The sequence below is a fragment of the Peromyscus leucopus genome, chromosome 2 (assembly GCF_004664715.2).
Source record: "Peromyscus leucopus breed LL Stock chromosome 2, UCI_PerLeu_2.1, whole genome shotgun sequence".
Lineage (NCBI taxonomy): Eukaryota > Metazoa > Chordata > Mammalia > Rodentia > Cricetidae > Peromyscus > Peromyscus leucopus.
Window position 1 is genome coordinate 116,567,111 of NC_051064.1, and position 27,961 is coordinate 116,595,071.

The following is a 27,961-nucleotide window of genomic DNA, read 5'->3' on the forward strand; positions in this document are numbered from 1 at the left end:
GTAATTCATATACACCCAACACCAATACATGGAAATGACAGTAACTTTTAAGATACAGTGAAGCTCAAAGTAAGGTGCTTTAAGAATCGCAAAAGCTTCTTAGTATTGAATCTTTAATAAATGGAATGACTAAACTAGCAATGTCAGAAGTATCTCAATTGACTCCAAAATTCAATATTGGCAAAACATTTTTTCTACTTAAAAAGCAAACAAAAACACTCATAATTTAGAAATTAATGTGTTTTTTTGCTTTGTTTGAAAATGTCAGAGAGATATTTGATGAAAGAAAACACCTAGACCCCTCAAAACCTGAAGGGTGTTCTTGTAGTCATCAGTAAGAATATTTACATTGCCAGCTGACAGATTTCTTCACTAACATGAACAGGAAGTCTCACAACATTCTGTACCCTCACTTCATTTCATAGCTCTGTGATTTACCACCAACAAATCCTCCCCTCCACAAAAACTCATTATAATCATCCAAGAGCCAAGGCAGACTCAATGTAAGTTTAGGTGGCCAATCACTATTGAATAGTATACTACTGTATGGAGGGATACTTTGTTTTCTAATAACAAATATGTTGAAATTTGTCTCATTAGTAAGTGAATTTTGTAAGACACATAGAAATGTATTATAAAAATCTATTAACTTGTTCTTACTCTTCTCAATAAATTTAAACATAAAATCTAATTATTTATACAAAGTCTATGTTCTATTTAACCCTGTATAGCAGTGTAAGTGCTGAAAATGAGGAACATTTAAAGAAATCTCCCTATAAAGAACCTTAGATACAGGGCTGAAGAGATGGCTCACTCAGAGCAAATGAAGAGCACTTGCTCTTCTTGCAGAGGACCTGGGTTGTTCCCAGCACCCACATGGCAGCTCACAATTTTCTGTAACTCTAGTGGCAGGGGATCCAATGCCTTCTTCTGACTTTTGTGGGCACCAGGCATGCACATGATACACAAACATACATGCAGGCAAAACATTCATAAGCATAATTAAAAAAAAAAAAAAAAGAACCATCTTAGGTACCACTCAGCTTTAGGGATAGATAGAACAAAGAAAAAAAAGAAAAGAAATTTTTAATTTTTTAAAGAAAGAAAATCATTTGGACTCTCAGACTTTATTGAACAAAGCAGGCAGGAAGGGAATCAAACATTTATAAGATATATTTATTACTTTTCTGACCAAAGTGCAATGATTTTTAAAATCTTTTTAAAACAAATAACCATGAAAAATGTATTCCAGAAAATAAAATACAAATGGGAATTTTAACCATTAGATTGTTTTTTCTAATTTATTCTAACTCTGCATTTAGTCTAAGAAACAAAACAAAAAATACCTTAAGTATTACTAAAACAAGAACTGAATCATCTTAATATAAACTAGCACATGCAGGTCAAGGGCCTACTGCTAGGACTGTGTTAACATCAGTTTAATGATGACTAGTCCTATGTCACACACAGAGCATAGGAACACAAGTCATTAGACCCTTGCCCCACAGTTTATGTCAGAAGGAAGTTGATAATCCTATCAGGCTCTGAAGCCCCTGTCCCCTGACCCAAACCTTGAAAGCAAAGACTGCCCAGTCATACAACTTTGCACAAGCTGTAATAAATCAATGCCTAAATTTTAACTTTCCACAGAAAATGGTCAGTCATTTGATAAATACTAGAGCATTGCTAGGAATCCATTTTATGAGTTTGTTTACTAAACACCTTGTGCAAGAACTGACTATACATAAAGTTCCTTTAAATTTGGTCCACAGATTCACTTAACAGGTTGGAAATCTTAAATGTGCAGCAAAAGGAAGTAGAATTTCCAAATCCTAACACACTGCAATTACAAAATGGATATACATGCATACTAAAAAGTGTTGCTCACAGAAGGCACAGACATAAAAGGGATAGTCTTTTAACACCAACAAGAACTAGCTGATACCCTTCTTCATTTTGTGAGCACCATAATACCTAAGATGATTACACCTGAATTCACTGTGTACTGTGACCACAAATTAAAAATAACACATAATTTGTCTTACTATATATTTCTAGACATTAATTGAGATGTAATTTTGAAAGATTAAAATTGCCTTAAAAGGGGGCTGTGATAGCAGCTATCAAAGCAATATTCAAGCATGATTTCAAAGATGTTTTTTCAGGGTTAGTTAGCCTTCTTTGTCAAAAATCTTCACAACTTCACCAAAAACCTGTCAAGGAAAAACACAATTTTAAAAGCAGATACTGTTAAAAACACTGTGTAGCATGTGTGAGATCCTGGGTTCAATTCCCAACACTGAAATTAAAAATAAAACAAACTACACATAAAAGATTGCACAGCGAAGTTCCTGTTAAAAACATCAATTTTGTACTAATTTTAAACATTATAATTTCTTAATCTATTTCACTTTATCAATAACACAAATGAAACATAAAATTGTGAACATGTCTTCAATTTTATTAATGCTTTTCAGACAAAATGCACTTCTTGATGGGATGCTAGTAGTTTGGTAAGATGTAAACTCAAGTGTCTAATCTCATTTTGACTCTAAAAGGCCAAATTCTCTCACGTACTGCCTCACCGCTGTAGGAAGTGCCAATGGATAAAATACTCAATGAGCCTTCCTCTGGACCTCGATTTTTTGTCCCCTGATTACAAGAGGAAGAAGATGGAGAGAATCAGGGAAAGGGAGAGTAGGTGAACTCAGAAGGACTAGGGATACCTGCAGATATTTACAGACACTGAAGTATGAGCAAGACAGAGCCCAGAGCCCTGGGAACCCTGCACCTCAGAAGTTCTGTGTTCTGGAAGAGAGAATAGCTAGGGCCCTTGGCTACAGCATGCCAGTTGTGCTACAGATTTTAACAACAAACAAGATCCAAATCAGTGTCCTGAAAATACCAATATTCCACTGTTTGAGGAAAGAGGTTTGGAATTAATAAATCACCCACTTCTTGTAAAAAACAGACCTGAAGTTGTAAAACCCATTTCAGACTTTTAAAAAGGAAAAGAAAAAAAAACAACAAACCTAATTTCAGAGTTAGCCTTAAATGTCTCCCACCAACCCCAGTGGTCACACCTGTTTGTTGCAAAGGCAAGCCAGGTGCACTTACTTCATCAACAGACTTAGAAGCATCTATCTTCTTGACCTTCCCCATTTCTTCATATAAGTCAATAATTGGTTTCGTTGACTGAAGGTAAGTCTGAATTCTGCAAACAAAACATGTATTTCAAGACTGTAGGTTATCTGTCCTCCCTCTTCCATATTATAGAAAGCTGACGACAGAGTCTGACTCAAATGCTTTCTCTCCCTACATAGGCCACTGTGCCTGGATAAGCACGATGCTCTTTTTCTGGACAAGAGAACAGGATTTAATCTGTCACTCAGTTTCTACACCAGGACTGAGGTAGCTGAAGTAACAACTGCAAAGTACCTCTTTTCCAAGCTCTCTCTGTTGTCATCGCTCCTCCCACTGCTTTTTCCCCTTTCAAGACACCGTTCAATACAGATCTAAAGAGAGACAGAAGTAAAAAGTTATGTTTAAAAAAACAACTCAAAAGAAAATATTTTGAAGAGACTAAAACAAAACAGAAAAAAAAACATTCTGCATTAAACTCAATGTGTCTAACTCATTAATCAACATGCAAAATCTTTTTAAATTTAAACATGTGGTTCAATTTATATAAACTAGGTTAAATAAGTACAGATCATAATAAGAATTCATTCATGACTCAGTTTTTCCTGCTGTATTTTTTTTTTCAAACTGCAATAAAAAGAAGATCTGTGTGGGTATGGCTTCCTCTCGGACATATTATTAACTCATTAGGTATGAATTCCGTTCCTCAAACCTTGTACCATTTTTGCTTACTTTACAATAATTCCATAAATATCCAAATATTTGAGTCAACATATTTGAATAAAGCATCTCTTGTTAATCGTGAATAAACATTCCTTAGTTATAAAGCTGTGGTAAATTCTAAAGTTAACTTTGAAGAATAAGTGAAAACATATTTTTAAGAGTTGGGAGAAGAGAGTTACATTTTAAAACAACTTAGAGGCTGTGGCAAGTCTTTACCAGAGGCACATTTACAATTCAACCTAAGAATAGCCAACTTCCTTCAAGGCACTACACTTCAGATTCAGACTGTTGGCATTAATTTAATGAAATTTATAGCATAGTGCTGTCAAACAGAGTCAGGCTTTTTAATTAAATGGTTCTAAGAAATTTATTTACTCATTCAAAGGTATGTCTGGGCATGCTATTAGAAGTGTCGGGGGCAGGGGAAGGATGTGTTCTTGCTATTTTCCAAATAATTTTACTCTTAGAAGATAAATTCTTCTGCATTTCTTTAAAATAGTAGGCTTCTCCACTTTTCCAGACCTGTATCTTCTAGTAAACAACACACTGTTCCACATAGTCCACTTGAGCAGGACTTCGCTTCATGACTTGACATTGCTGTGTATGCAATGCTGATTAAAACAGCCAACTTAACTATTACACTGAAAATGAAGCAAGTCTTAGGGTCACAAAGACGCTAATGCCAACAGCCCTCAATATTCCATTAGCAAGACAGTGCTGTTCTGCCCACTCAATCTATTCACTCACTAAATATATATACTGTTGTCAGCAGAAACTGTAATGAAGAATATCACTGTTTTCTCTAACAGCTGACCATCTATAGCTTGAAGCCCATGTGGGCACAGAAAGATGTTCATTACCTCATCATTACAGTCAAAAAAAAGAACAAAAGATACATCTGCCTTCCCATCCATGGTCTTGTTCCAACCTTGAAGGTTATCTTGATTTCTTGGAAATCCATCAATCAAGAATTTATTCTTCTGAGCATTGGCAGCCATTGTTTGGTCCATTTCCTAAAGAAAAAAGACCTAGGCTCAATATTGTATCACCAAACAACAACTTCTTAAGCAGAACAGTGGGCACACGACTATTTGTTATTGTCCCCTAAGCCACAAGAGTGCAAGGTACACAGGGAAACAGACTAGACAGAAATGAGCTGACTTCTTGACATGGTTGCCTTAGCTGGCGAGACTATAGGTACATGCTCCCCTATTCTCACACCTCCCCATCTGTAGTTCCTACATCTTACGAAACATACCCTATAATGTACATACTGACTGTCCTCTGAAAGTTCATGTGTTTGTTAAAAGCTTGGTCTCTGGGACAGGCCTACCTGTCCCAGGACTGGCCTCCTGGAGGAGACTGGCCTCACAGATCACTGGGAATACATTTCTTTTTTTTATTGTTTTTTAATTTCAATTCAGTTTGTCTCTAGTTTTGTTTTGTTTTTTAATCTTAGTGAGCCACAGTGGTTTTTGCTAAGATTTATTTATTTATTTTATGTATATGAGTGCTCTATCGACTTTACACCAGAAGAGGGCATCAGATCTCATTATAGATGGTTGTGAGCCACCATGTGGTTGCTGGGAATTGAACTCAGAACCTCTACAAGAACAGCCAGTGCTCTTAACCACTGGGCCATCTCTCCAGTCCCCAGAGAATACATTTCTAGAGGGGACTGTGGGATCCCGGCCCTTTTCTTTTATCTCTTTGCTTCCAGGCCAAGAGGTAAGCAGTCTGCTTCACCACCTGTATCACTGCCATCTGGCATCACTACAAGCAGACTAAAACCACATGTCTACCTAACTAACATGTCGGTTCTGTGACAGCCGGTCAGCAGTGTGTATGACCTTCTCATCAAATTACCACTAACCCAGAGCTCTGCTCCAGCATCTGGAGACCCCGTGTTGCCCTCGGGTTTCTCTCTTTAAGTCACTGTGCTGTAGGAGGTACAGGCAGGGACTCACTATGTAACTCAGGCTGGTTTCCAACTTGAAATCTTCCTGTCTTGGCCTCTCAAGATCTAGGGCTATGGGTGTACCCCACCACCCACTGCTGAAAGCATGCTCCATCTATAGGAGCTCGAATTCACAACACTTCAAATCTAATAGCTAGAAGCTGAGAAAACACTCTATTACTGAGCAATATACCCATTCTTTTTACTTTGCTGGTTTGTTTGCTTGCTTTGAGACAGGATCCCACTTAATTCTCCAAGTTGGCCTTTAATTCATCGGTAGCTTGGGTTAACATTGACTCAGATTCCTCTGGCCTTGGCTTCCTGAGGACAGGCCTGTGTTACCAGACCTGGCTAGTTGTTAGCATTATTTAGGATTCAATACTTTAAAAAACAAAAATCTGGCCAGGGGTGGTGGTACATTCCTTAATCCCAGCACTTTGGAGGCAGAAACAATCAGATCTCTGAGTTTGAGACCAGCCTGGTTTTTATAGAGTTCTACAATAGCCAGAGTTACATAAACAAACAAATAAATAAAATAAAGTAATAAAAAAATTTCAAACTAATTTTATCTAAATGGTATTGGCTGCCCTCAAACACAGACAGCACAAGGTGTAATACATTCAGAAAGACTGCAAAAACACATTTCATCATCCTTTCCCAAAGCCTGAACTTCTGTAGAATATGGGAGTAATATGAACAGGAGATGCAATCTCTCATCTGTCTAAATCCTTGGCACCTCCATTCACCACAGATGCACACCACTGACAGGCTTTAGAGGGGCCTTTCGTCCAAAGCAAACTGAGGTGCATTGCTCTCCATGTGCCAAGTTTCCCTGTTCCACAAGAACATTGCCAGGACCTATTTTCTTTAAGAGTTATTTAGCTTTATCTCAGAATCTAGCTGCTCTAATTTCACAAAGCTTTTATAAACAGTGTTAAGTTCCTGCTACAGCATTTCTATCCCAATTATGATAGAAGGTCTCTGGAGAAGCCACATCAAACATGTTCATTCAGTATACATTCATTTGAGATCTACTATCAGAATGAGGTCACTGCCCTTGCCCCTGGAGGGCTCACAGTCTACTGGATAACAACTACATATACTACATATAACATGCTAAGCCCTAGGACAACAAAAGATGCTCTTAAAACAAGAAATATGAGGCTGGAGAGATGGCTCTGAGGTTAAGAGCACTGGCTGCTTTTCTAGAGATGCTGAATTCAATTCCCAGCAACCACATGGTGGCTCACAACCATCTGTAATGAAATCTGGTGCCCTCTTCTGGCGTGCAGGCATACATGCAGGCAGAACACTGTATATAAAATAAATGAAACTTTAAAAAAAAAAGAAACGAAACTAAGAAATATTAAAAAAAAAAAAAAAAAACTCACAGAGAAGTGTAAAATGGAACAAGGAGTTGTTAGAGACAGGTGTTCTGTCCATACCTTTAATCCCAGCCTGTAGGAGATCGAGACAACCAGATCTCTGTGAGTTAGATGGCCAGCCAGCCAGTGATACATGAGACTTTGTCTCAAAAAACAAAACAAAACAAAAAACCAAGAAACACAAAGTGCCTAGAGACTATGAGAAAACTTGACTGAAGAGCTGGCAGTGGAGTTGCTTCCTAAATAATAAAGCATCATGCCAACATAGATCACTTTAGACAGTGGGAAGCAGGGATGTAAACATTGGAATTGAGAAAGCAATACAGCTTTGATGAATCTGAAGCAAGCTGGTATAAATGAATCTTAGGACATGTATAGAGAGTGGTGGGAGATAAGATGGAGAGGAAAGAAGGTTAAAAGGTTCAAGTGATGGTAGTGACAGACAGGAGATGAATGGGAGTGAATGAGAAATCCTCTCACTAAAGAGTTGGGTAGTTAATCCCAACTGGAAATAAAGAAACAACATACTTTAAATGACACAGTTAGCCTCTCGCATGACTCTGAGACATTTATGAGAAATTTGGATAGAGGCCTGATAGAAACATATCTGGAACCTAGAAAAAGGGTTTATGCAGAGTTGTAGAGTTCAGCAGCATTGGCACAGTGAAAACATGGGCATGGTTTAAACAACCCAGCAAGGAATATATAAAATGAGAGCTGAAGAGAACCAAAGTGGTTTAGAAAACTTGCAAAGGAAAAAAAAAATCAAGACTGAAAAACAGCAGTTCCTACAGTAGGAAAAGAATGAACTGATGATATTATAAAAAACAGGTAGAATTAGTTTCAAAGAGACTTGTTTTATTTTGTTTTTTGACACAGGGTTTCTCTGCTTAGCCCTGGCTGTCCTAGAACTCTGTAGACCAGGCTGGCCTCAAACTCACAGAGATTCACCTGCTTCTGCCTCCCAAGTGCTGGCATTAAAGGTGTGCGCCACCATGCTCAGCTCAAAAGAGACATTTATTAATTAAGAGTTAAATGCTACAGGAAAAATAAAGACTAAAAGTATTCCCTGAGCTACATAAAAAGGTCACTGATAACATGCAAGAAGAGTTCTGCCTGTAATCACAGCTAAGCTTGAGACTGAGGTTAGAAGATTCCAAGTTCAGGGACCACCTGGGCTAGATTGAGTTCAAAGCCAACAGGGCCACCTGTCTCAAAGATAACAGGTATTAAAAAGGCTGAGGACATAGCTCAGTGACAGGGTGCTTGGTGAACATACTCAAAGGCCTATATTCAATCCCCAGTACCACACATTCAAAAACGAACAGTTTCAATGGAGATGTCGACTACCCTTTCATAACGCTCACCACCTTTAAAGCAGAAGAAGGCATTAGAGCCAGAGGACAGGATTGCAGATTTACTCACTCTGGAAAGGAAGCTGGTTGCTCCAGGCTGAGCCAAGAGGCAGATAGTGTAAAAGTCACTCTACACCCCAGGTGTCTCCAGTTACTCCCAGGATTCAATACTGAGATCCGTTTATTGCTTCCTGATCTCAACATTGCCATTCTATCTCACTGGTTCTTTTATGTCAATATACTTGTTACTGACTAGTCTTGGGGATCTACAGCAAAGTACTACCTACCAAGGTACATTGTTTAGATTTCAGAGTGAAAATGGCAGGGTGTTCATCAGGAAAAAAAGGAGACTTCAAAACAGAGAATATTAACAATGAGAAAAACATGAGTGGGAGGCAGGGAAGGAGAGAACAAATATTTCTAATAAAACAGAGGAAAGAGCAAGGAAAGGGGAGAATAACCCTAAATGGAAAAGAATAATTGAATAACTGAATGCTGGGAAGGATGGGTCAAATGCCTGTCATCCTAACAGGCAGGTGCAGGAAGATCCTTGATGATATAACTTCCAGGCCAGCCTGGGCTACATGAGACTATTTCAAAAACAAAAAATTCTACAAGTATCTTAGGCTGGACCTCAGCTGGTCTGAGACCAAAGCAGGGAATACTTGCTATTGTCAATTTCTTCACAGTGAAAAGAGTTTCCATCTCTGCCATTTTCAAAGACCACAACTACCTTCCATAATCAAGAAATTTAATATTCATATTTTTTCATTATTCAAATGAAGGTGGCTTTAGTTTCTTCTGTCCTTGGTAGTTCAAACAGGTTGATATTCCTGCTCCTTACCCTCTTTAATAAACTGATGGTTATTTCAACTGGCACAATCTTTCCTTCTTTAATGTACTTTTCAATAAGTTCACCATACTGTGAATCTGGATTTTTCCTTTCATCACGAAGAAGCTCTCCAGCAGAAAGGTGTGTGTAGCCATATTTCTGGAACAAACAACATATAAAAAAAATCAGAATTCATTCAATCCAGTGATAGGAGTACACATAGTTTTGTGTTAATTTCTGTATTAGAATTTCTCTACAATAAAGTAGTTTTTCTTATGGGGCAAATAAATACTAGAGAAAAATTTAAGAGCTTTCATATAGTCCAGTTTGCCTCTTAGTAAATAGCCTTACCCTTCATAACCATGTTTGCACAATGAAATCATCTCAACATTTATCTAACTAGTCAAAGCACTGGCATCTCACTATATTCCTATACAAATACAATTAAAGTTTAAATGTAAGAATGAAAATGTCTACCAAAATCTGATACATAAGACAAAAAAGTCAGTATGTCTAAACTGAATTCATCTCCACTTTCATCAACTTCTTTCTTCTGTCTTCTTCCTTTTCTCAGTAAATAGCTCATGACCACCTATCAGGAGATGAGCTTTCTCAACAACTCAGAATACCCAAGCAATCTGTCTCACCACTCAGGCCAGTCTCTTCAAATCCATTTCCTAACTTTGTACTCCTAAGAAGTCTCATTTATAAAATGGGAATACAGATACCTATTTTGTAAGCTTGTGGTCATGTACGGTGATATTTTGTTTGTACTCTAACAAATAAAATTTGCCTGAAGATCAGAGGCCAGAGCCAGCCACTAGATTAAACATAGAGGTCAGGCAGTGGTGGCACACACCTTTAATCCTAGCACTGGGGAGGCAGAGGTCTGTCTGGATCTCTGAGTTCAAAGCTACACTGGACTATACCAGATTATTCAGTTTAAAAGAGAAACAGAGTCAGACAGTGGTGGCACAGACCTTTAATCCCAGCACTATGAAGGTTGAGACAGGAAGTGATATGGCTGGGCAGAGAAAGGAATATAAGGCAGGAGGAGACAGAAGTTTGGTGCCCTTTCAGCTGAGGACTCAGGGGCATTCAGTCTGAGGATTCATAGAGACAGGATCTCATCCCCCTTTTCAGCCTGAGGATTCGGGAGTGGTGAGAAGCTTCTCTAGGGGCTTGTTCCTTTGTCTCTCTGATCTTTCAGCATTTACCTTGATATTTGGCTCTGGGTTTTTATTATAAGACCAATTAGGATTACAGTCACGGTTAAATAAGACAATGTACATAAATCACCTAACACATATTAGGGGATAAGAGCCATCAATTGCTTCCTTGCTATCATAATTATCATGTGGGGGGGGGGTTTAAATGTGCAAGTGGTATGCACGTTCATGTGTAGACTAGAGAGCAGGTTCCATCTACTTTGTTTTTTGGGGCAGGGTCTTTCACTGGACTGGAACTTGCTACATAAGCTAGGCTGTCTGGCCGGTGAGCCCCAGGGATCTGCTTGTCTCTGCCTCTCCAGTGCTGGGATGATAATCACCCACCACTATGCCCAGCTTTTTTACATGGCCTCTGGGGATCAAACTCATGCTTGTACAGCAAACACTTTACACTGACTGAGCTGTCTCCCCAGTCCAAGATACTTAAATAATGTTTTTTATATTATACAGTCATATACTTCATATCAATGTTTTGATTAGTAAGAACCACATATACAATGGTGGTCTGAAACACTATAATGGAGCTACAAATCCTATCACGTAGTGACATCTAGGCTGTCATAATTTTGTAGCACAATATACACCCACTGTGGTGATGCCAGTATAGATAACACTAATGTACTGCCAGTCATATAAACTATTGCATACAGTTAGGAACAGAACACAACACTTGATGGTAAATCACTCTATTACTGGCTTTTCTGTTTCCTATATTTTTGCTGTTATTTTAGAGTATATACCTTTTAATTATAGAATAAAGAAGTTCACTGAATAATAGCATGTCACGTTGCTCGAGCATCAGACTCACATATCTCATGCATTTTGTGTTTACATTTACTGCAGCAAGGGATCACATCAAGTACTTGACCTATATGGGTTTGTGCAAGCTCATACAGTCTTACGATGTTTGAGCAAAATTGCCTAGTGGTGCATATCTCCATCATTAAATGACACATGATATGAGGACAAGGAGAGAACAGAAACATTGCTGAGTTAACACCATAAAGTATATCTATAAAAGCTAAAATGACTACAATACCATTAGGTGATATGATCTTCTAAGAGTAAATTGTACATGTGGCCTTGTGACTAACTAAAATTATAATGTAGTACACAGATATACACACATACAATATACTAAAGGTTTTACTAAAAAAAAAAAAACACAATGGGCTTAGGTGAGACAATGGATATGATTATTTAAGAAATGCCAACAATATAGTATTATGACAATGACCAAAGACTCATAATGAGATACTAAATCAAGGGAGAGTGACAGTTAAGCTAAAATCACAGAAGACATGAGGGTATTGAACCGCCACTTCTTGAGTGCAATAAGGAACCAATAGTCTTAAGTGAAGATCCTGAATAATGAAAAGCTTCCCGAAAGGACTGAACCCAGGGCCTTGCACTTGCTAGGCAAGTGCTCTACCACTGAGCTAAATCCCCAACCCACACGTCTACTACTATTAAACCAAAAGAATGACATAACACATCTCAAATTATTAGGATACTCATTCAATAAGTTTTCATATAACCTATCTCACTCCAAATCTTAAGATTCCTTCAATGAGGTTTTTATTTTTGTTTTTTTCGACACAGGTTTTTTCTGTGTAGTTTTGGTGTCTGTCCTGGATCTCGCCCTATAGACCAGGCTGGCCTCTAAAGTCATGTACCACCACTACCTGGCCCTTCACTGAGTTTTTATCTTGCATATATGCAACTTAAATGAAGGTTATGGTGCAAGGCACCCCACACTATCACCTCACTTTTAACATGTCAGTGTGGGTAGTATGTACCTGTAATCCTAGCTACTCATGAGACTGAGGCAGAATATTGAGTTTAAGGCCATCAAAAAAAAAAAAAAAAACATCAATTGAATTTTGAATTTTTAGAAAATCTCCAAATGGGGGGCTGGTGAGATGGTTTAGAGGTTAAGAGCACCGACTGCGCTTCCAGAGGTCCTTAGTTCAATTCCCAGCAACCACATGGTGGCTCACAACAGCCTATAATGAAATCTGGTGCCCTCTTCTGGCGTGCAGGCATACACACAGGCAGAACATTGTATACATAATAAATAAATCTTTAAAAAATAAATCTCCAAATGACCAAGGCTATAAATGAGCTTTCCAATACATCTTTATTCCCATTCCATTTCCCAAAAGTGTTGGCTAAATTTGTTCTTACTCACTAAATAGTAAGATAGCAATAACACTGTCAGCAAAGGAAAATAAACTCTAAACAGGGTATTTACTGACTAAATTTGGATATAAAGTTGGATGAAAATAAATAAAAACAATAGTATCATCATGTTTCTGTCTCATTCCTATACATGTTTCTGGTAAGAGAAATTATCAGAAATGTTAAAATTGCAATTGGTTTAAAAAAACTCCCATTATTCACAGAAAATAGAAATATAAACTTGTTCAATTACTTCCACACTGGTTGCTAGGTGAAGTGTTGTTCCACTAAAGAACATCCCGGTTCCCAGCATTACCTAAATTTTCAAAGCAAAGAAAGGCAGTTGCTAAAAAGTGAAAATTTTGTTGCACAGCCTGGCAACCTGTGTTCAATCTCTAGAACCCACTTAGTGGAAGGAGAGAACCAATTCCAGCAAGTTGCCCTCTGACTTCCACACACAAGCACACACAGACACACATACATTTTTAAAATGTAATAAAAATGGTGATTAAAAATTAAATGTAGGAATAAACCTAAAATGGACTGTGTAAGAATTACATGAAGAAGCCAGGCAGTGGTGGCGCATGCCTTTAATTCCAGCACTCAGGAGGCAGAGGCAGGCAGAGCTCTGAGTTCAAGGCCATCCTGTTATACAGAGCAAGTTCCAGGACACTTAAAAGAGAAACCCTGTTTCAAAAAGCACACAAAGACACAAAACACTATATTTACAGTATTAAAAAAAAAGCCAAATCATAAAAAGAAAGCATTCTTCAGTGGATGATCCCACACCCATGTCCATATGGGCATCAACAAGTATATTCAGTGGGCTACGCAAGAGTGAAAGGACATGAAGTTGGGAGTGAGATGTGTTGGGGGGGTGGGGTGCCTAAGAAGTTGAAAGGAGTGAGTCAGATACATTGTATACATGTGTGAAATTTTCGAAGACTAAGAAGAAAGAAAATATTCCGTATCCTAGGAAAGAGTCCTACTGAAACATTTGTTTTTGTTTTTGTTCTTTTATATACTAATCAAAAAATTTACCTCCTACTGGGTGGAGGCAGAGATGATGGATCAATGTGAGCTCCAGGCCAGGGAGGCTACATAGTCACACCCTTTAAACAAATAAATAAAACTTACAAATTTAAAAGTTAAAAATCTGCAGGCGGTGGCCCACGCCTTTAATCCCAGCACTGGGGAGGCAGAGGCAGACGGATCTCTGTGAGTTCGAGGCCAGCCTGGTCTCCAAAGCAAGTTCCAGGAAAGGCGCAAAGTTACACAGAGAAACCCTGTCTTGAAAAACCACACAAAAAAAAAAAAAAAAAAAAAAAAAAAAGGTTAAAAATCTGATTGGAATTGTCTGTGTTTGTTTTGTGGCGCTGGGGATCAAACTCAAAGCCCTTGAACATGGGCAAGGGGCTCTGCCACTGAACTAGCTACACACCAGCCATGTTTGTTTGCTTTTGAAAAAAAAAAAAAAAACCAGTGGATTTATTGTCAAGTTTACTAGAAATAAACATAAGTAAAATATTCGAAATTGAAAATAATATTAACAACTACAAATGAAGACTTACCCAACTACATAAAATAAAATACTACAACAGTACAATAATTAAAATAGTGTGTTACTGGTATATAAAATAGGCATAACAATGCAGTCCTGAGACAGAACACATAAACAGGCCCAAGTGCAAAATAAGAATTCAGTAAGTGAGAATTAACATCTGAGATACAGGCAGATGTTGCTAAGCAAAGTCAAAAAGCTATGGTTTATGTTTGATCCCATAAAAACTTTTGAACCAAGCAGGGCTTCAAAACTATAAATGAGTTGCTGGGGGTATGGCTTATAACTGCCTGTGATCCAAGCACTCAAGAAACTGGAACAGAAAGATCAAAAGTTTAAGGCCAGACTGGGCTATATAGCAAGACTGTGTCTCAAAAAAGCAAAATGAGTTTGATGTGTTGGCTTATAACCATAATCCTAGTCCTAAAGAGGCTGAAGCAAGAGGACTACCTTGAGTTTGGGACCAGCCTGTGCAACCTAGTGGGCTCAAGGCAAGCCTGGGCTAAAAAGTGAGGCCCTATCTCAAAAAAAAAAAAAGCAAAAAAAAACAAAGGATAGGCAACAGCTTAGGAGAAACTATTTTTATATACAAGATATGTTTGCTATACGGTACATTATATACAATATAAAGAAAAACTAGTAATAAATTAAAATATTATATACAAAAATAGGCAAGCTGGTAATGTGCCATTCACCTATAGTCTGAAGCTAAGACAGGAAAACTACTTTACCCCAGGATTGGAGATCAGCCTGGGTCTTTAAAAGGGATAGGAAGGTTAGCAAGCATAAAAACAAACTATTTATAGAAGGGTTAAAAAAACAAAAACAAAAACACAAAGCCAGGCGGTAGTGGTCCATGCCTTTAACCTCAGCACTCAGGAGGCAGAGGCAGGTGAATCTCTGTGAGTTTGCGGTCAGCCTGGACCACCAAAAAAAAAAAAAAAAAAAAAAAAAACCCACCCTACTTGTGGTGATATATTGTGTACCCTAATAAACTTGCCTGAGAATCAGAGGGCAGAGCCAGCCACTAGATTAGACATAGAGGTCAGGCAGTGGTGGCACACACTTTTAATCCTATCACTGGGAGGCAGAGATCCTCTGGATGTCTAAGTTCAAGGCCACACCTGAGCTACTTGAGATTGATCCAGCATAGGAGAGAAACAGAGCCAGGCAGTGGTGGCACACATCTTTAATCCCAGCACTTGAGATCTCATGCCTTTACTTGGGAAGCACACACACACCTTTAATCCCAGGAAGCAATATGGCAGGGCAGAGAAAGGTATATAAGGCACGAGGAAACAGGAACTCACTCTCTCTAGGCTGAGGATTTCGTAGAGCTAAGGACTAGTGGCTAGCTGCTCTGCTTCTCTGATGTTTTTCAGCTTTCACTCTGATATCTGGCTCTGATTTTTTTATTAAAAGACCATCTAAGGCCGGGCAGTGGTGGCGCACACCTTTAATCCCAGCACTCGGGAGGCAGAGCCAGGCAAATCTCTGTGAGTGCAAGGCCAGCTTCGTCTACAAATGAGTTCCAGGACAGGCTCCAAAGCTACACAGAGAAACCCTGTCTCGAAAAACCTAAAACAAAACACCAAAAAAAAAAAAAAAAAAGAAAAAGAAAAAGGAAAAAAAAAATCTAGGATTCGAACACTCACGAGTAATCTTGAAAATGCAAATTAAGACAAAACGATTCCAGTTTGTACCCATCAGATTGGTTCAAGTATTTTAAAAACAGCAATGGCAAGAACACAGGGATATTGGTATCAATATACTTTGTACAAATCGTCAACCTTTATAGAGGGTGAATGGTCAATAAACCTAAGTTTCAGTTTGCACTCAATAATTCAACTTCTCGGGGGTAAGATGGCTCAGCAGTAAAGCCACTTGCCGCCAAACCTGGAGATCTGTATTCAGTTCTTAGCACCAGCATGGTAGAAGAGCCAACTCCTGCAAAGTGTCCTTCAACTTCCACATACCCATACATACACACAATAAAATAAATACTTTTAAAAGTTAACAGTTCTAACAACAGTAAGTACCTTCCCAAACACCACCTGATTCCCAGAGAAAAAGAAACTAAACCTGCACAATCAAAACCTACTTCAAATGTGAAAGGCAATCATTTAGAAAATGACAGCTTCAGGGCTGGATAGATGGCTCAGCAGTTAAAAGTACTGTCTGCTCCTGCAGAGGGCCCAGGCTCAGATCCTAGTACCTGCATGATGGCTCATAACCTTCTTTAACTCCAGTATCAGGGGATCTTACATCTTTTTCTGACTTCCACAGCACCAGGTATGCACATGGCACATATGCATATATACGGGCAAGACACTTACACACTTAAAAAAAATAAATACATCTTAAAAGAAAAGAAAATAACAGCTTTAGAGAAAGGTCTCCATGAACTTCCCCCAAACCAAAAATCAACTCAAATGTTTAGATAAAATTTTCTCTGAAAAGTGATCCATCCCATAAACAAAGAAGAAACCAAAGTACAATACAGCCACACAGGAACACACCACATGGGCATGGAGTCAAGAGTTACAGACAGAGACAGAAAACAGTCCAGTTTCACAGCCTAAAAACAGATGAAAATTTAGAATTCATGAGCTTACCCAAAGGTTTAAAAGGAAACATATTCAATGAAGCCTGACTCCAGACACTAGAGTTCAAAATTATAAACAAAACGTTTTGAGAAATACCATGTGTATGGAGTGGACAACATACCCACACCACCTTAAGCTCCAAAATGACCTATCAGAACTGTGTTGTGCTAAGCAACATTTCTCAACAACAACAGTAAAGAATCACCTTCATTTTTCATTCAAAACCTCTCTTACCAGAAGATATAAGAAAGTCATTTGGCTTTGAGAAACTGTACATATTATAGTTGGTATAAAATTACCTTCATAAATACTTTTGCTCATTCTAAAATTAAAGTCAATATAGAAATATATGTTTTGCTTTGTTTTGAGACAGGGTCTCACCATGTAGCCCTGGCTGTCCTGGAACTCTGTATGCAAATCAGAGTGGCCTGAACTCACAGAGATCCACCTGCCTCTGCCTCCTGAGTGCTGTGATTAAAGATCTTAATCCAACTTAGGATCTAACATTGAATATAGATAACTATGTCTACTTTTATACTGCAGAACAAACAGGTTCTTGATTGGAGTCTCACTTCTTCAAGGGAAATGCCATAAAACTTGATAAACTCATAGAAAATGTTTTCTATAAAATTTCTTTCCCTGCCATTGTTACACAGTGAAAAGATCTCTGGAGACCATTTGCAAAATGGATACCATCGAACTGATCTGACATTCGTGACTAACTTGAACCTACTTTACCCACTTTTCCTTTCTACCTATAGTATTCCTCCTCTATCTATCCCCAACTCCAATACAAACATTTATCAGTTATTATCTCCTTTGTAGTCCTGGACCAACTATAAGTTTTTATAATGCCTGCATCACAAGCAGGAAAAAGCATACCATATGCTCAAACATTCAAGATTTATTACCTGGTCATTAAAACTTTTTTCTTCCAAAAATATTACCAAAAAAATAAAAAATAAAAGACAACCCATGCCAGGCAGTGGTGGCACACGCCTTTAATCTCACCACTTGGGAGGCAGAGCCAGGTGGATCTCTGTTAGTTGGAGGCTAGTCTGGTCTGTCTACACAGTGAGTTCCAGGACAGGCTCTAAAGCTACACAGAGAAACCCTGTCTTGAAAGGAAAAAAATCTCGTAAGGATGAGATTATGTTTTATAATTTAAAATTTTAAGTGCAGCAATGATGAGATGGCTCAGTGGTTAAGAACACTGGCTGCTCTTCCGGAGGACCCAGTTCTATTCCCAGCATGGCAGCTCACAACAGTCCATATACAGTTACAGGGAAACCTGAGATGGGCTGACTTCCTGGTTAATGCAGAGAAAATTTGATCCAGGTCCCCTAACCTCCACCGAGTATTATCCCTTAATGGACCTCATGGTAATACCTTGGTGACCAATGCAGATATACTGTCATGAGCCTTCAAGCTCCTATAGCCTGGGGGAGTTGACGGAAGGAAGGATATTTACTGAGTGAGAAATTCCAGGAGGAAAGCTTCCATATATGAAATTAGAGTTTATGAAAATTATATCCTTCCTGTGCTTGTATGATACTTTTGGAACAAGTGCTAATGGTCATTTTAGCACCTAGCAATGAGTTCCCAGACACAAGAAAGAAATCAAGGATGAATTAACATCAGAGTAGTTCAGGGATTATTTTAAAATTCCATTTCATAACTTACCTTTCCAAAAGAGGTTGCTTCCTCATCATTAGTATTATACTCATACCTGTAACACACAGGTGAGTCCAATATACACTCTGTATTAACACAATTAAGCCCTTAGCAATAAATTGTCCGAAAGAAGGTGAACACCTCCTAGTTGTCAAGCTGTGTATACGTACTACTCAAGTTCAGCTAGGTTATTAGTTGGAACCCCACCCCCCAAACTCAATGGCATAAAATAATGAACTTTTATTTCTTGCTCATGCTACCTATCTGCTAAGAATGGATGGGCTGCTATGACCTGTGGATCACAGAATCTGCTAGTGCACATTTAAAAGGAGACTCAAAGTCAACAGGGATGTGTGACATAAAAACTTCACCCCACACAAAAAACCAGGTGTATCTGACCCATCTGGATGCTGCCAGACTCTGGCCAAACTCGTTACTTCTGGCCAGTCTCATCTGTTCACTCTTGCTTTTCTCCACTTGAGAAACACAGCATTTCTACTTGCATTGCCCAACAGCCATTAAATGAATAACAAAGACAATCTTCCACCATCTGATAACCTAAATTAGCCACTAAGTCAATTACATGATCAAAACATCTTCTAAAGTGCCTTTATGCTCCCAGCAGACACCAAGAAAATGGAAATTCATATCATTATCGACCTAAACTGAATGTAACTATACAGGTAAATCCTATGGGTTTAAACATATGCACTTTCCAATACCAAACACCAATGACTAATCCATTCTGGAAGCTCCAAACAGAAAGTGGGCAGGAAGCAGTCTTTCACACACCCCAAAATGAGTACATCTGCTTATTAGTATGGGATATACTAAAATGGTGAATGGAACCAACTTACAAGTCTTTTAGAAAAGACTGACAGAAACCAGGCATAGAGCATATGTTTCACAGGACCTGTCCCCTCAAAGTGACAGTTTCTGGGAGTAGTAAGTTACAAGTGCTTTTTCCTTTATCCAACTGATGTTTTGTTATCTTTATTCCATCAGGCAGAACAAAACTGTCAGCGAGTCTTTCAGGCTACACCTGTTCTCTATTAACTTTTAAATGCTCTTATCACATGTTTAGTCTGTAAAAAGGTTCTTGATTTGACAGGTTGAAAGCAACTGAAATGTTACAGCAAATACACTTTCATGTAGCAGCTGAGCTAAGGTATTAGTTTAAAAGTAACAAGACCTGGAACATAACACAAATAAGACAGCTAACCTCTCTCTTTCTCTCTCTCTCTCTCTCCTGGTCAGAAAGATTTCTAGAACAGTTTCTTTTCCTTTAATAAAAAGTTATCTTTTTTTATTTCATTTGTATCAGTAGCTGCAGCATGTATGTATGTATGTATGGGCACCAAGTATGTGGTGCCTGGTGCCCACCAAAAGGCATCTGATGCCCTGGAACAGAAGTTACATATAGATGGCTGTAAGTCACCATGTGGGTGCTGGGAACTGACCCCAGTTCCCCTGCAAGAGCAGCCAGCACTCTTAACACTGAGCCATCTCTCCAGCTCTGAAGTGACTGTTTTAGAAATGCTGATTTCAGTTCAGAACCCAGTTACGACACAGTACTTGTGTGTGACTCTGAAGTCTTCCACTGTGGTGGTATTGTGTTCCCCAAAATATTGTGTACTCTAATAAATTTATCTGGGGTCAGAAAACAGACAGCCACTAGATACAAAGGCTAGAAAATGGTGGCACTCACACCTTTAATCCTAGCATTCCAGAGATAGAAATCCCTCTGGATCTCTGTGAGTTTCAAGGCCACATTGGAAATAGCCAAGCATGGTGACACGCCTTTAATCCCAGAAAGCCAGCCTTTAATCCCAGGGAGTGGTGGTAGAAAGCAAAAAGATATATAAGGCATGAGGACCAGAAACTAGAGGAATTTGGCTGGTTCAGCATTTGGCTGGTTAAGCTTCAGGCTTTTAAGCAGCAGTTCAGCTGAGAGCCATTGGAATGAGGACACAGAAGCTTCCAGTCTGAGGAAACAGGACCAGCTGAGGAATTGGCAAGGTGAGATAGCTGTGGCTTGTTCTGTCTCTCTGATCTACCAGCATTGACCCCAATAACTGGCCTCGGGTTTGATTTTATTAATAAGAACTTTTAAAATGCCTGCTACATTCCACAATCACAATTCTAATAGCATTTGAACTGGAACATGTCTACATTAACCAAATATGGTCCATGAAATTTTAACCCAAAGGGAGTAAATCAAGACCATTTCAAAGAGAATGAGGATGAGGAAATAACTGATATTGAAGGAAGATTGAGTTAGGGCAGACTGAGGCAGAAACTAATTCTGATTGGGAATTTTTTTTAAAGTTACCTTTAGAGCCAGACATGGCACACCTTTAATACCAGCACTCAAGGCAGATCTCTGAGTTTGAGGCCAGCCTGGTCTATAGACCTAGTTCTAGGACAGCCAAGGATACAAAGAAACCCTGTCTTGAAAAACCAAACCAAAACAAACAAACAAAAAAAAATTACTATTAGCTCCCTTACCCGAGAGAAACTTCTCCCTGGCACAATACATGGACCCATACAGCTGGAGGTTGTCTTGTTGTCCTGGTTCACCTTGCTAGGACAACATAATTGACAAAAAGCAACTTAAAGAAGGGCTGGTTTGGGCTGGAGAGATGGCTCAGAGGTTAAGAGCACCGACTGCTCTTCCAGAGGTCCTGAGTTCAATTCCCAGCACCCACATGGTGGCTCACAACCATCTGCAATGAGATCTGGCACCCTCTTCTGCATACATAATAAAAAAATAAATCTTTAAAAAAAAAAAAAAAAAAAAGGGCTGGTTTGGCCTCACAGTTTAAGAGAGAGAGTCAATAATGGAGGAGGGGTCTGACGGCAGGAGGATGCCTGTATGTTATTAAAACTCAGGAAAATATAACAGGATAGAAAACAGAGTAGCCCTCATCATCTCACCATCTAATCTTACGATATTTTTTAGAACAAAAGGCAGAGAAAATCACTTTCCTAGAAAACTTAAGGTTCTCTGGTCTTCGGTCTGGAATTATACCACCAGCTTCTTTGATTCTCCTGTTTACATACAGCCTATCATGTGGCTTCTCGGCCTTTATAATTTTGAGATAGTTTCCCAAATAAAAACACTTTTATATGTTTATATCTGTATCTATTTCTTAATAGCTCTGTTCCTCTGGAAAACTCAAATGTTTTTCCCAAGTGATCATAATTATCAATTAAAATAAAATGCACATATTCTGAGGAAGCAAACCACTTTTAAGAATCCTATAGACAAAACATCCATATGCAAAGTTATATTTACAAGAAAGCTCACTGAAACACAGTTAATAGCAAAACCATCCCCAGAAAACTGTCCTAAATAGCCACCAAGTATAGCATGAATCCTAACTGGTCTTAAAAACCCAGAGCCAGATATTGGGGTAAAAGCTGAAAGATCAGTGAAGCAGAGCAGCTAGCCACTAGTTCTTACTTCTACGAAATCTTCAGCAGAAAGAGAACTGGGCTCTGGTCTCCTCCTGCCTTATATTCCTCTCTGCCCAGCCATTTCACTTCCTGTCTCCACCTCCCTAGTGCAGAGATTAAAGGCGTGTGATCCCAAGTGCTGGGATCAAAGGTGTGTGCCACCACTGCCTGGCTCTGTTTCTCTTTAAGACTAGATCAATCTTGTGTAGCCCACAGTGGCCTTGAACTCACAGAGATCCGTCTGCCTCTGCCTCCCAAGTTCTGGGATTAAAGGTGCATGCTGCCACTGCCTGGCCTCTATGGCTAACTAGTGGCTGGCTTTGCCTTCTGATCTTCAGGAAAGCTTTGTTAGATCACAAACAATATCACCACAACCAAGTGAGATATACAACTATGCTATGACAATATCCAGAATATTCTGCAGCTACAAATAAAACTCTATTAAATATATAGGAAAAGCACTGAAAGAATAAACATGATTTAGTTTGAAAAAAAGTGAATAATGCTATTAGATGCAAAAAATTTAAATTTACAGATTTTGTGATATCAAGAAAGAGCAGACGGGTGGTGGTAGCACACGTCTTTAATCCCAGCACTCGGGAGGCAGAGGCAGGTGGATCTCTGTGAGTTTGAGGCCAGCCTGGTCTATAGAGCATGATCCAGGACAGGCTCCAAAGCTACACAAAGAAGGCCTGTCTCGAAACAAAAATAAAATAAAACAAAACAAAAAAAAAAAAAAAAAGGAAAGAAAGAAAAAGGAGAGGAAGAAGAAACTGAAGAGATGACTCATTTGCTCATTTTCTGCTCTTATATAGAGGACCCTAGTTTGGTTCCACCACCCACATGGCAGCTCACAACTGTCTATAACTCTCCAGGAAAGATGACATTCTTCGGGACTCAAAGGCAGCAGGCATATGTGTAGTATGCGTACATACATGCAAGCAAACAATCATCACACACATAAAATTAAAACAAGAAATAAATTTTTAAAGGAATACTGAGATGGGAAAGCAGTAAATAATAACTACAAATGAGAAGAAACTGAACTTGTCTCAACAGACATGCTACTTTTACAACTTAAAATTGAAAGGCAAAAAAAAAAAAAGGTATAGTAGATAATCTAAAGTTCTTCTCACCTCTTCTAAAATATCAACATAAAAATTCTATGTTACAAGCACCCTTAAAGAAAGTGGTTCTTTATTTAATAGTCAAGTTCTGTTGCTTTTTAAATTCACATGGGTGTTTTGCCTGCATGTGTGTATGTGTATCATGTGCATGACTGGTGCCTGTGGAGGTGAAAAGAGGAGTCAGAACCCTTGGAACTGAAGTTTCAGATGGTGTTAGGGACCATGTGGGTCTAGGAATCTAACTGGGTCCTCTGGAAAAGCTGCCAGTGCTCTTAACCACAGAGTTATCTCTCTATCCCCAAGAGGCAAGCATTTTGTGGACCATATCTTTTATAGATTCTTTAAAGCTTTTAAATTGTCTTTTTAAAAAATTCTTTAACTATATCCTCCCAAGAAAAAAAAGTCCTATCCTTAAAAGACCAGACCTTAAGCTCTACCAGATTTTTCCTATCTAGTTCCTTCTGAGTGTACATGATGAGTTCCGGATTTTGAAATTAAAAGCTTTTAAAATTTTGCTCAGCATACTTACCATTCATTCACTCAGAGTAAACAAAAGCATCTCAAAGATTGGTCTCATTCATACTTGAAGTCCAAAAAAACTACTTGGATGCCCCCTAGGGACCAAATTTTTAAAAAGTATACAGCTTCAGGATACATTAATATCTCTATCATCAATATTTATTCAACAAGTACCTACTATGCGCTAGGTACAATGCTCAACAACAGAGACAAAAAGATAAATAAAATCAAGTTTCTGATTTCCATATGCTTAAATTCAATCTCATTTAAAACTTTTCTAAGCATATTATGAGTCATCCATTCAAAGAGGCTCTTAAGGAAGTTACAACACATGATAAATATGGTATGACTATGTTTTCCTCATTACTTACATAAACAAAATATTCACACTCTGTGAAAGAGAAATTAAATATTCTTTCCAACCAGCCCATGCAAAATTGTGGATGTTATTTTCAAAGATAAGTTTAAGTTACAGAACTCTTATTTATTTTGGACCAAAACAAATATAAAGCTTACTTTTTTATGGTTTATTTTATTGATCATGTATACAGTGTTCTGTCTGCATGTATGCCTGCATGACAGAAGAGGGCATCAGATCTCATTACAGATGGTTGTGAGCCACCATGTGGTTGCTGGGAATTGAACTCAAGACTCTGGCAAAGCAGCCAGTGCTCTTAACCTCTGAGCCACCTCTCCAGCCCTAAAGCTTACTTTTTAAACAAATGAGGCTTGATGACCTGATTCCCATCTTCCCATTCTTGAAATGGGAAAGTAAAAGAAGAGAAGGTGAAAGGTAAAAGGAGAGAAAGAAGCAACTCCACAAAGCTGTCTTCTGACCTCCACACATGTGCCACAGCATGTGTACACATACACATACGCACATACAATAGAAGTAGAGAATTTTTTAAATGATACAGCATCCCTGGCTTTTAGAATAAATCATTATATAATAATTCCACGAGTATTTAATTCAAATAAAAGTATTACACTGACTTGGCTAATTAATGGCTAATTTAAAAATAGCAAAAGAGGACACAGATTTAGAAATAATTAATTAGAAAATAAAATTAAACTGAAAAGGACCATTACAAATAAATGAGTAAAGTCAATTCCCAAAGCCCCCTCAAAATTTCTCCTCCAGTTATTAGACACCTTAAAAGGTTCTCCATCAGATCTTCCCTTTCCTGTCCATGGAACAATAATAAAGTGAAGCGTGACTCCAGAAAAAAAGTACCACCTTCCCTCCAAGATACTCCCTTACCTCTAACTCCAATACTGTAGACATGAAGACAAGATACCCTCAGGTTCTGAATCCCCAAATCATAGATGTACTTCTGACAGCACATGGCAGCACACACCTGTAATCCTAGCACTTGGGAGGAGGAGGCAGGAGAACAGAGTTTGAGGCCAGTCTGGGTTAACATAAGGAGACCACACCTCAAAATAAACAAACAAAACAGCTTCTGTCAACCTGAGTCAGAAACCAAAATAACTTCTCTCCAAAGAAACAATTCTATGATCAGCCACATTTTAGGTACCCTGTGAACTAAATTCGCTTGGTGTGATAGTTGGAGAACTTAACATTGAGTTATATAACTTTTTCCCTACAGAAAAAAAAAATAATTTAAAGCTTGCCATCTTTGGGGATTAAGTTCATAGCTGCCTACATAATGAAATATTGAACCAAAATGCAGACATTTCCCTCACAGAGGGAAAAAACGCCTGACTTACCTGAACACAGACATTCCAGTGCTTATTTCATCAGCTAAGAGACAGTGACTCTTAGAATCAATAGCAAACATTTCAAAACAGTTTACTCTAGATGGCTTGGTGGAACAGGCCTATAATCACAGCTATTTATGAGTCAGGAGGACAAGTTCAAGACCTGCCTTGGTTTCAGAGTAAGTGCAGGGACAACTTACTGGGAACTTTAGAGTAAAAGGTACAAAGAGAGATGCTCTGTAGTAGAGTGCATGTCTTTCACGTTTGAGACCTGGGTTCCACTGCCAGTTCAACCAGAAAAATTAATTTAAAACAAACAACCCACGGCTTAAGCTCATATAACTGCCAAAGTCGTAAATAATAAGTAAAAGAATAACTCTCAAAAACAAAAAACATATATTATGGACTCTTGTAATTGATAATGAGCAGGCAGGTTTAAGTATTACCAGCTACCAACTGAATTCATGAAATAGAAATACTAGTTACTGAACACAGAAATTTTGAATCCAGTGGAGTAACGGGTATTGTTAGGTTGAGTGTGGACATTTAAGGTGACATTATAAACTCAGAAACAAAGTATCTGGGTGTACTCAAAAATGAAAGTCATAAGTCAAGTTTTTTAAAGTAATGCACCTTCAAAATAAAAATTTCCAGCTTCAGATAGTACTCTTATAACTGCCTGGCCTGTTGCCCCTTGCAGTACATTAAATAAACCCGTTGTCTTTCTAAAAATAAAATGACCAATATAATAAAACCAGGACGCTTAAAGGAGAAAACATTTGCATCTATGTGCCAGGTGTCAGATCTCATCTAATAGTCAGAAATACAAAACAGATTCTATTTCCTCCCTTCTTACCAAGGAACTCAAGCTAAAAGTGACTTCTCTGGGGCCAGAAGAACAACAGCAAAATGAGGCCTTGAACCACTCTCTGTTTTGACTATAAAGGGCCTGCTCCTTCCCTTACCACGTTATTTATAGTTTCATCATTTTACTTACAAAGTAAACCTGAAGCCGTCCACTTGTCATTTCGCTTTTATAAAGAGGAAACCAACCAATAGAAATAAGGAGGAAAATGCTATGTACTCTGTGACTGAACCGGTTTTCAAAAGCCACCTGTAATGATAAACCCCATCTGGAGATCATGTAACAACCTTCGGGACATATTCTATTTATTTGTTGGTGTTCTTTAGAGAGTAGAGCATAGGACAAGAGTTCAATGTATGACTGTGGAGAAAGTCAAAGCAAATATAAGCCATCGCTTAGGAAAAGAGGAAATTATGTATTAAGTTCTGGGTCAAAAACTTTTACCAGTCACTCAATTTTAATGGTGAACGTTGGGTGTTTCACTCCAACCCTGGTTGCTTTTTTTTTCTTGTTGTCTTGTTTTCCTTTCAAACATTGCCCAAGACTGTCCATTAAGCCTCCTTCGCGGTATCATTATTGCTCATAGCAGCTAGAAAAACGAGGTGTGAACCCATACCTGCTTGAGTCTGAAGTCTTTGCCTCTTTCCATGTACATGCCACCCCTGACCTCAAATACTAACAGAATGGAACTGGTAAACTTATGTCAAAACTTTTATTGCATTTGATTATTTGTGTGGACAAACACTCGGCCACAGTTCAGGTCTGGAAATAGGGAGGACAACTATGGGGGGGGGGGTGTGCTCTTCTTCCATGTGGGTCCCCGGGATGTAACTTTGCGGCAAGCGCCTTAACCCGCTGCGCCATCTCTCCAGCCCTAAAGCAAACATTTTTTTTTAAAAAAATAAGAGGATTTTAGAGTTGGGTGGTGTCTTACTTTCTCGGCTAACATGAGAGCAGAGTTTCATATTTGATTAGACAACTGAGGTGACTCACTTGCCCAAGGAAAAGCATGAGTTGGCAGCTGGGCCAAAGGTTAGCACCTGGGCTCACCCGGCTCCGGTACTTTAACTACCACAAGATCCGGGTCGGGTTCCTCGAGGCGGATTAGCCGAGGACTGACAGCCCGGGAAGGAGCGAGAAAGACAACCCGGGTCCCGGGAGTGGAAGCAAGGGCGCGCGGGAACAAAGCGGACAACGCAGCGCGCGCCCGCAGACTCGACGCCCCTCGGCCCGGGCGCGCGGTGGCCGTCGGGATTCGTAGTCCGCTGCCCACGGCGGGGGGCGCGGCAGCCAACGCGGCAGCTCCCGCTGGCCCGGGCCCGTTCAGCCCCGGAGCTCTCCGTCTCCCTCCCGCACGGCCTCACCTCGACAATGCGCGCGCACTGGGTCCCCTTGCCCGCACCGGGCCCGCCCAAAACGAACACGACCAACGGCTTCATGAGGTTGCTAGGGCAGAGCCACAGTCCACGGGTCAGCAGCGGGAAGCTCGAGACCAGGACGTGCAGCAGCGGGCGACGACAGCTGCTCAGCATACACCGCGCCTCTGACAGCGGCCGGCTCGGCGGGGCGGGCGGGGCGGCCGAGAAGGGGCGGGCTGAGCGGGCGCCGGGCCCCGCCGCCAGCTG

At 39.2% G+C, this 27,961-nt stretch overlaps 1 protein-coding gene across 1 annotated transcript; it reads right to left on the reverse strand.

Annotated features, from left to right (window-relative positions):
* Window positions 1-1,111: 1,111 nt before the first annotated feature.
* Window positions 1,112-27,961, reverse strand: Cmpk1 (cytidine/uridine monophosphate kinase 1). The gene is made up of 6 exons (XM_028889152.2): window positions 27,701-27,961; window positions 9,406-9,552; window positions 4,725-4,877; window positions 3,439-3,515; window positions 3,118-3,214; window positions 1,112-2,213 (listed from the first exon to the last, which is right to left on the reverse strand). Exons 1-6 carry the CDS (start codon window positions 27,866-27,868, stop codon window positions 2,172-2,174), a joined length of 684 nt encoding a protein of 227 aa, XP_028744985.1. The 5' UTR covers window positions 27,869-27,961; the 3' UTR covers window positions 1,112-2,171.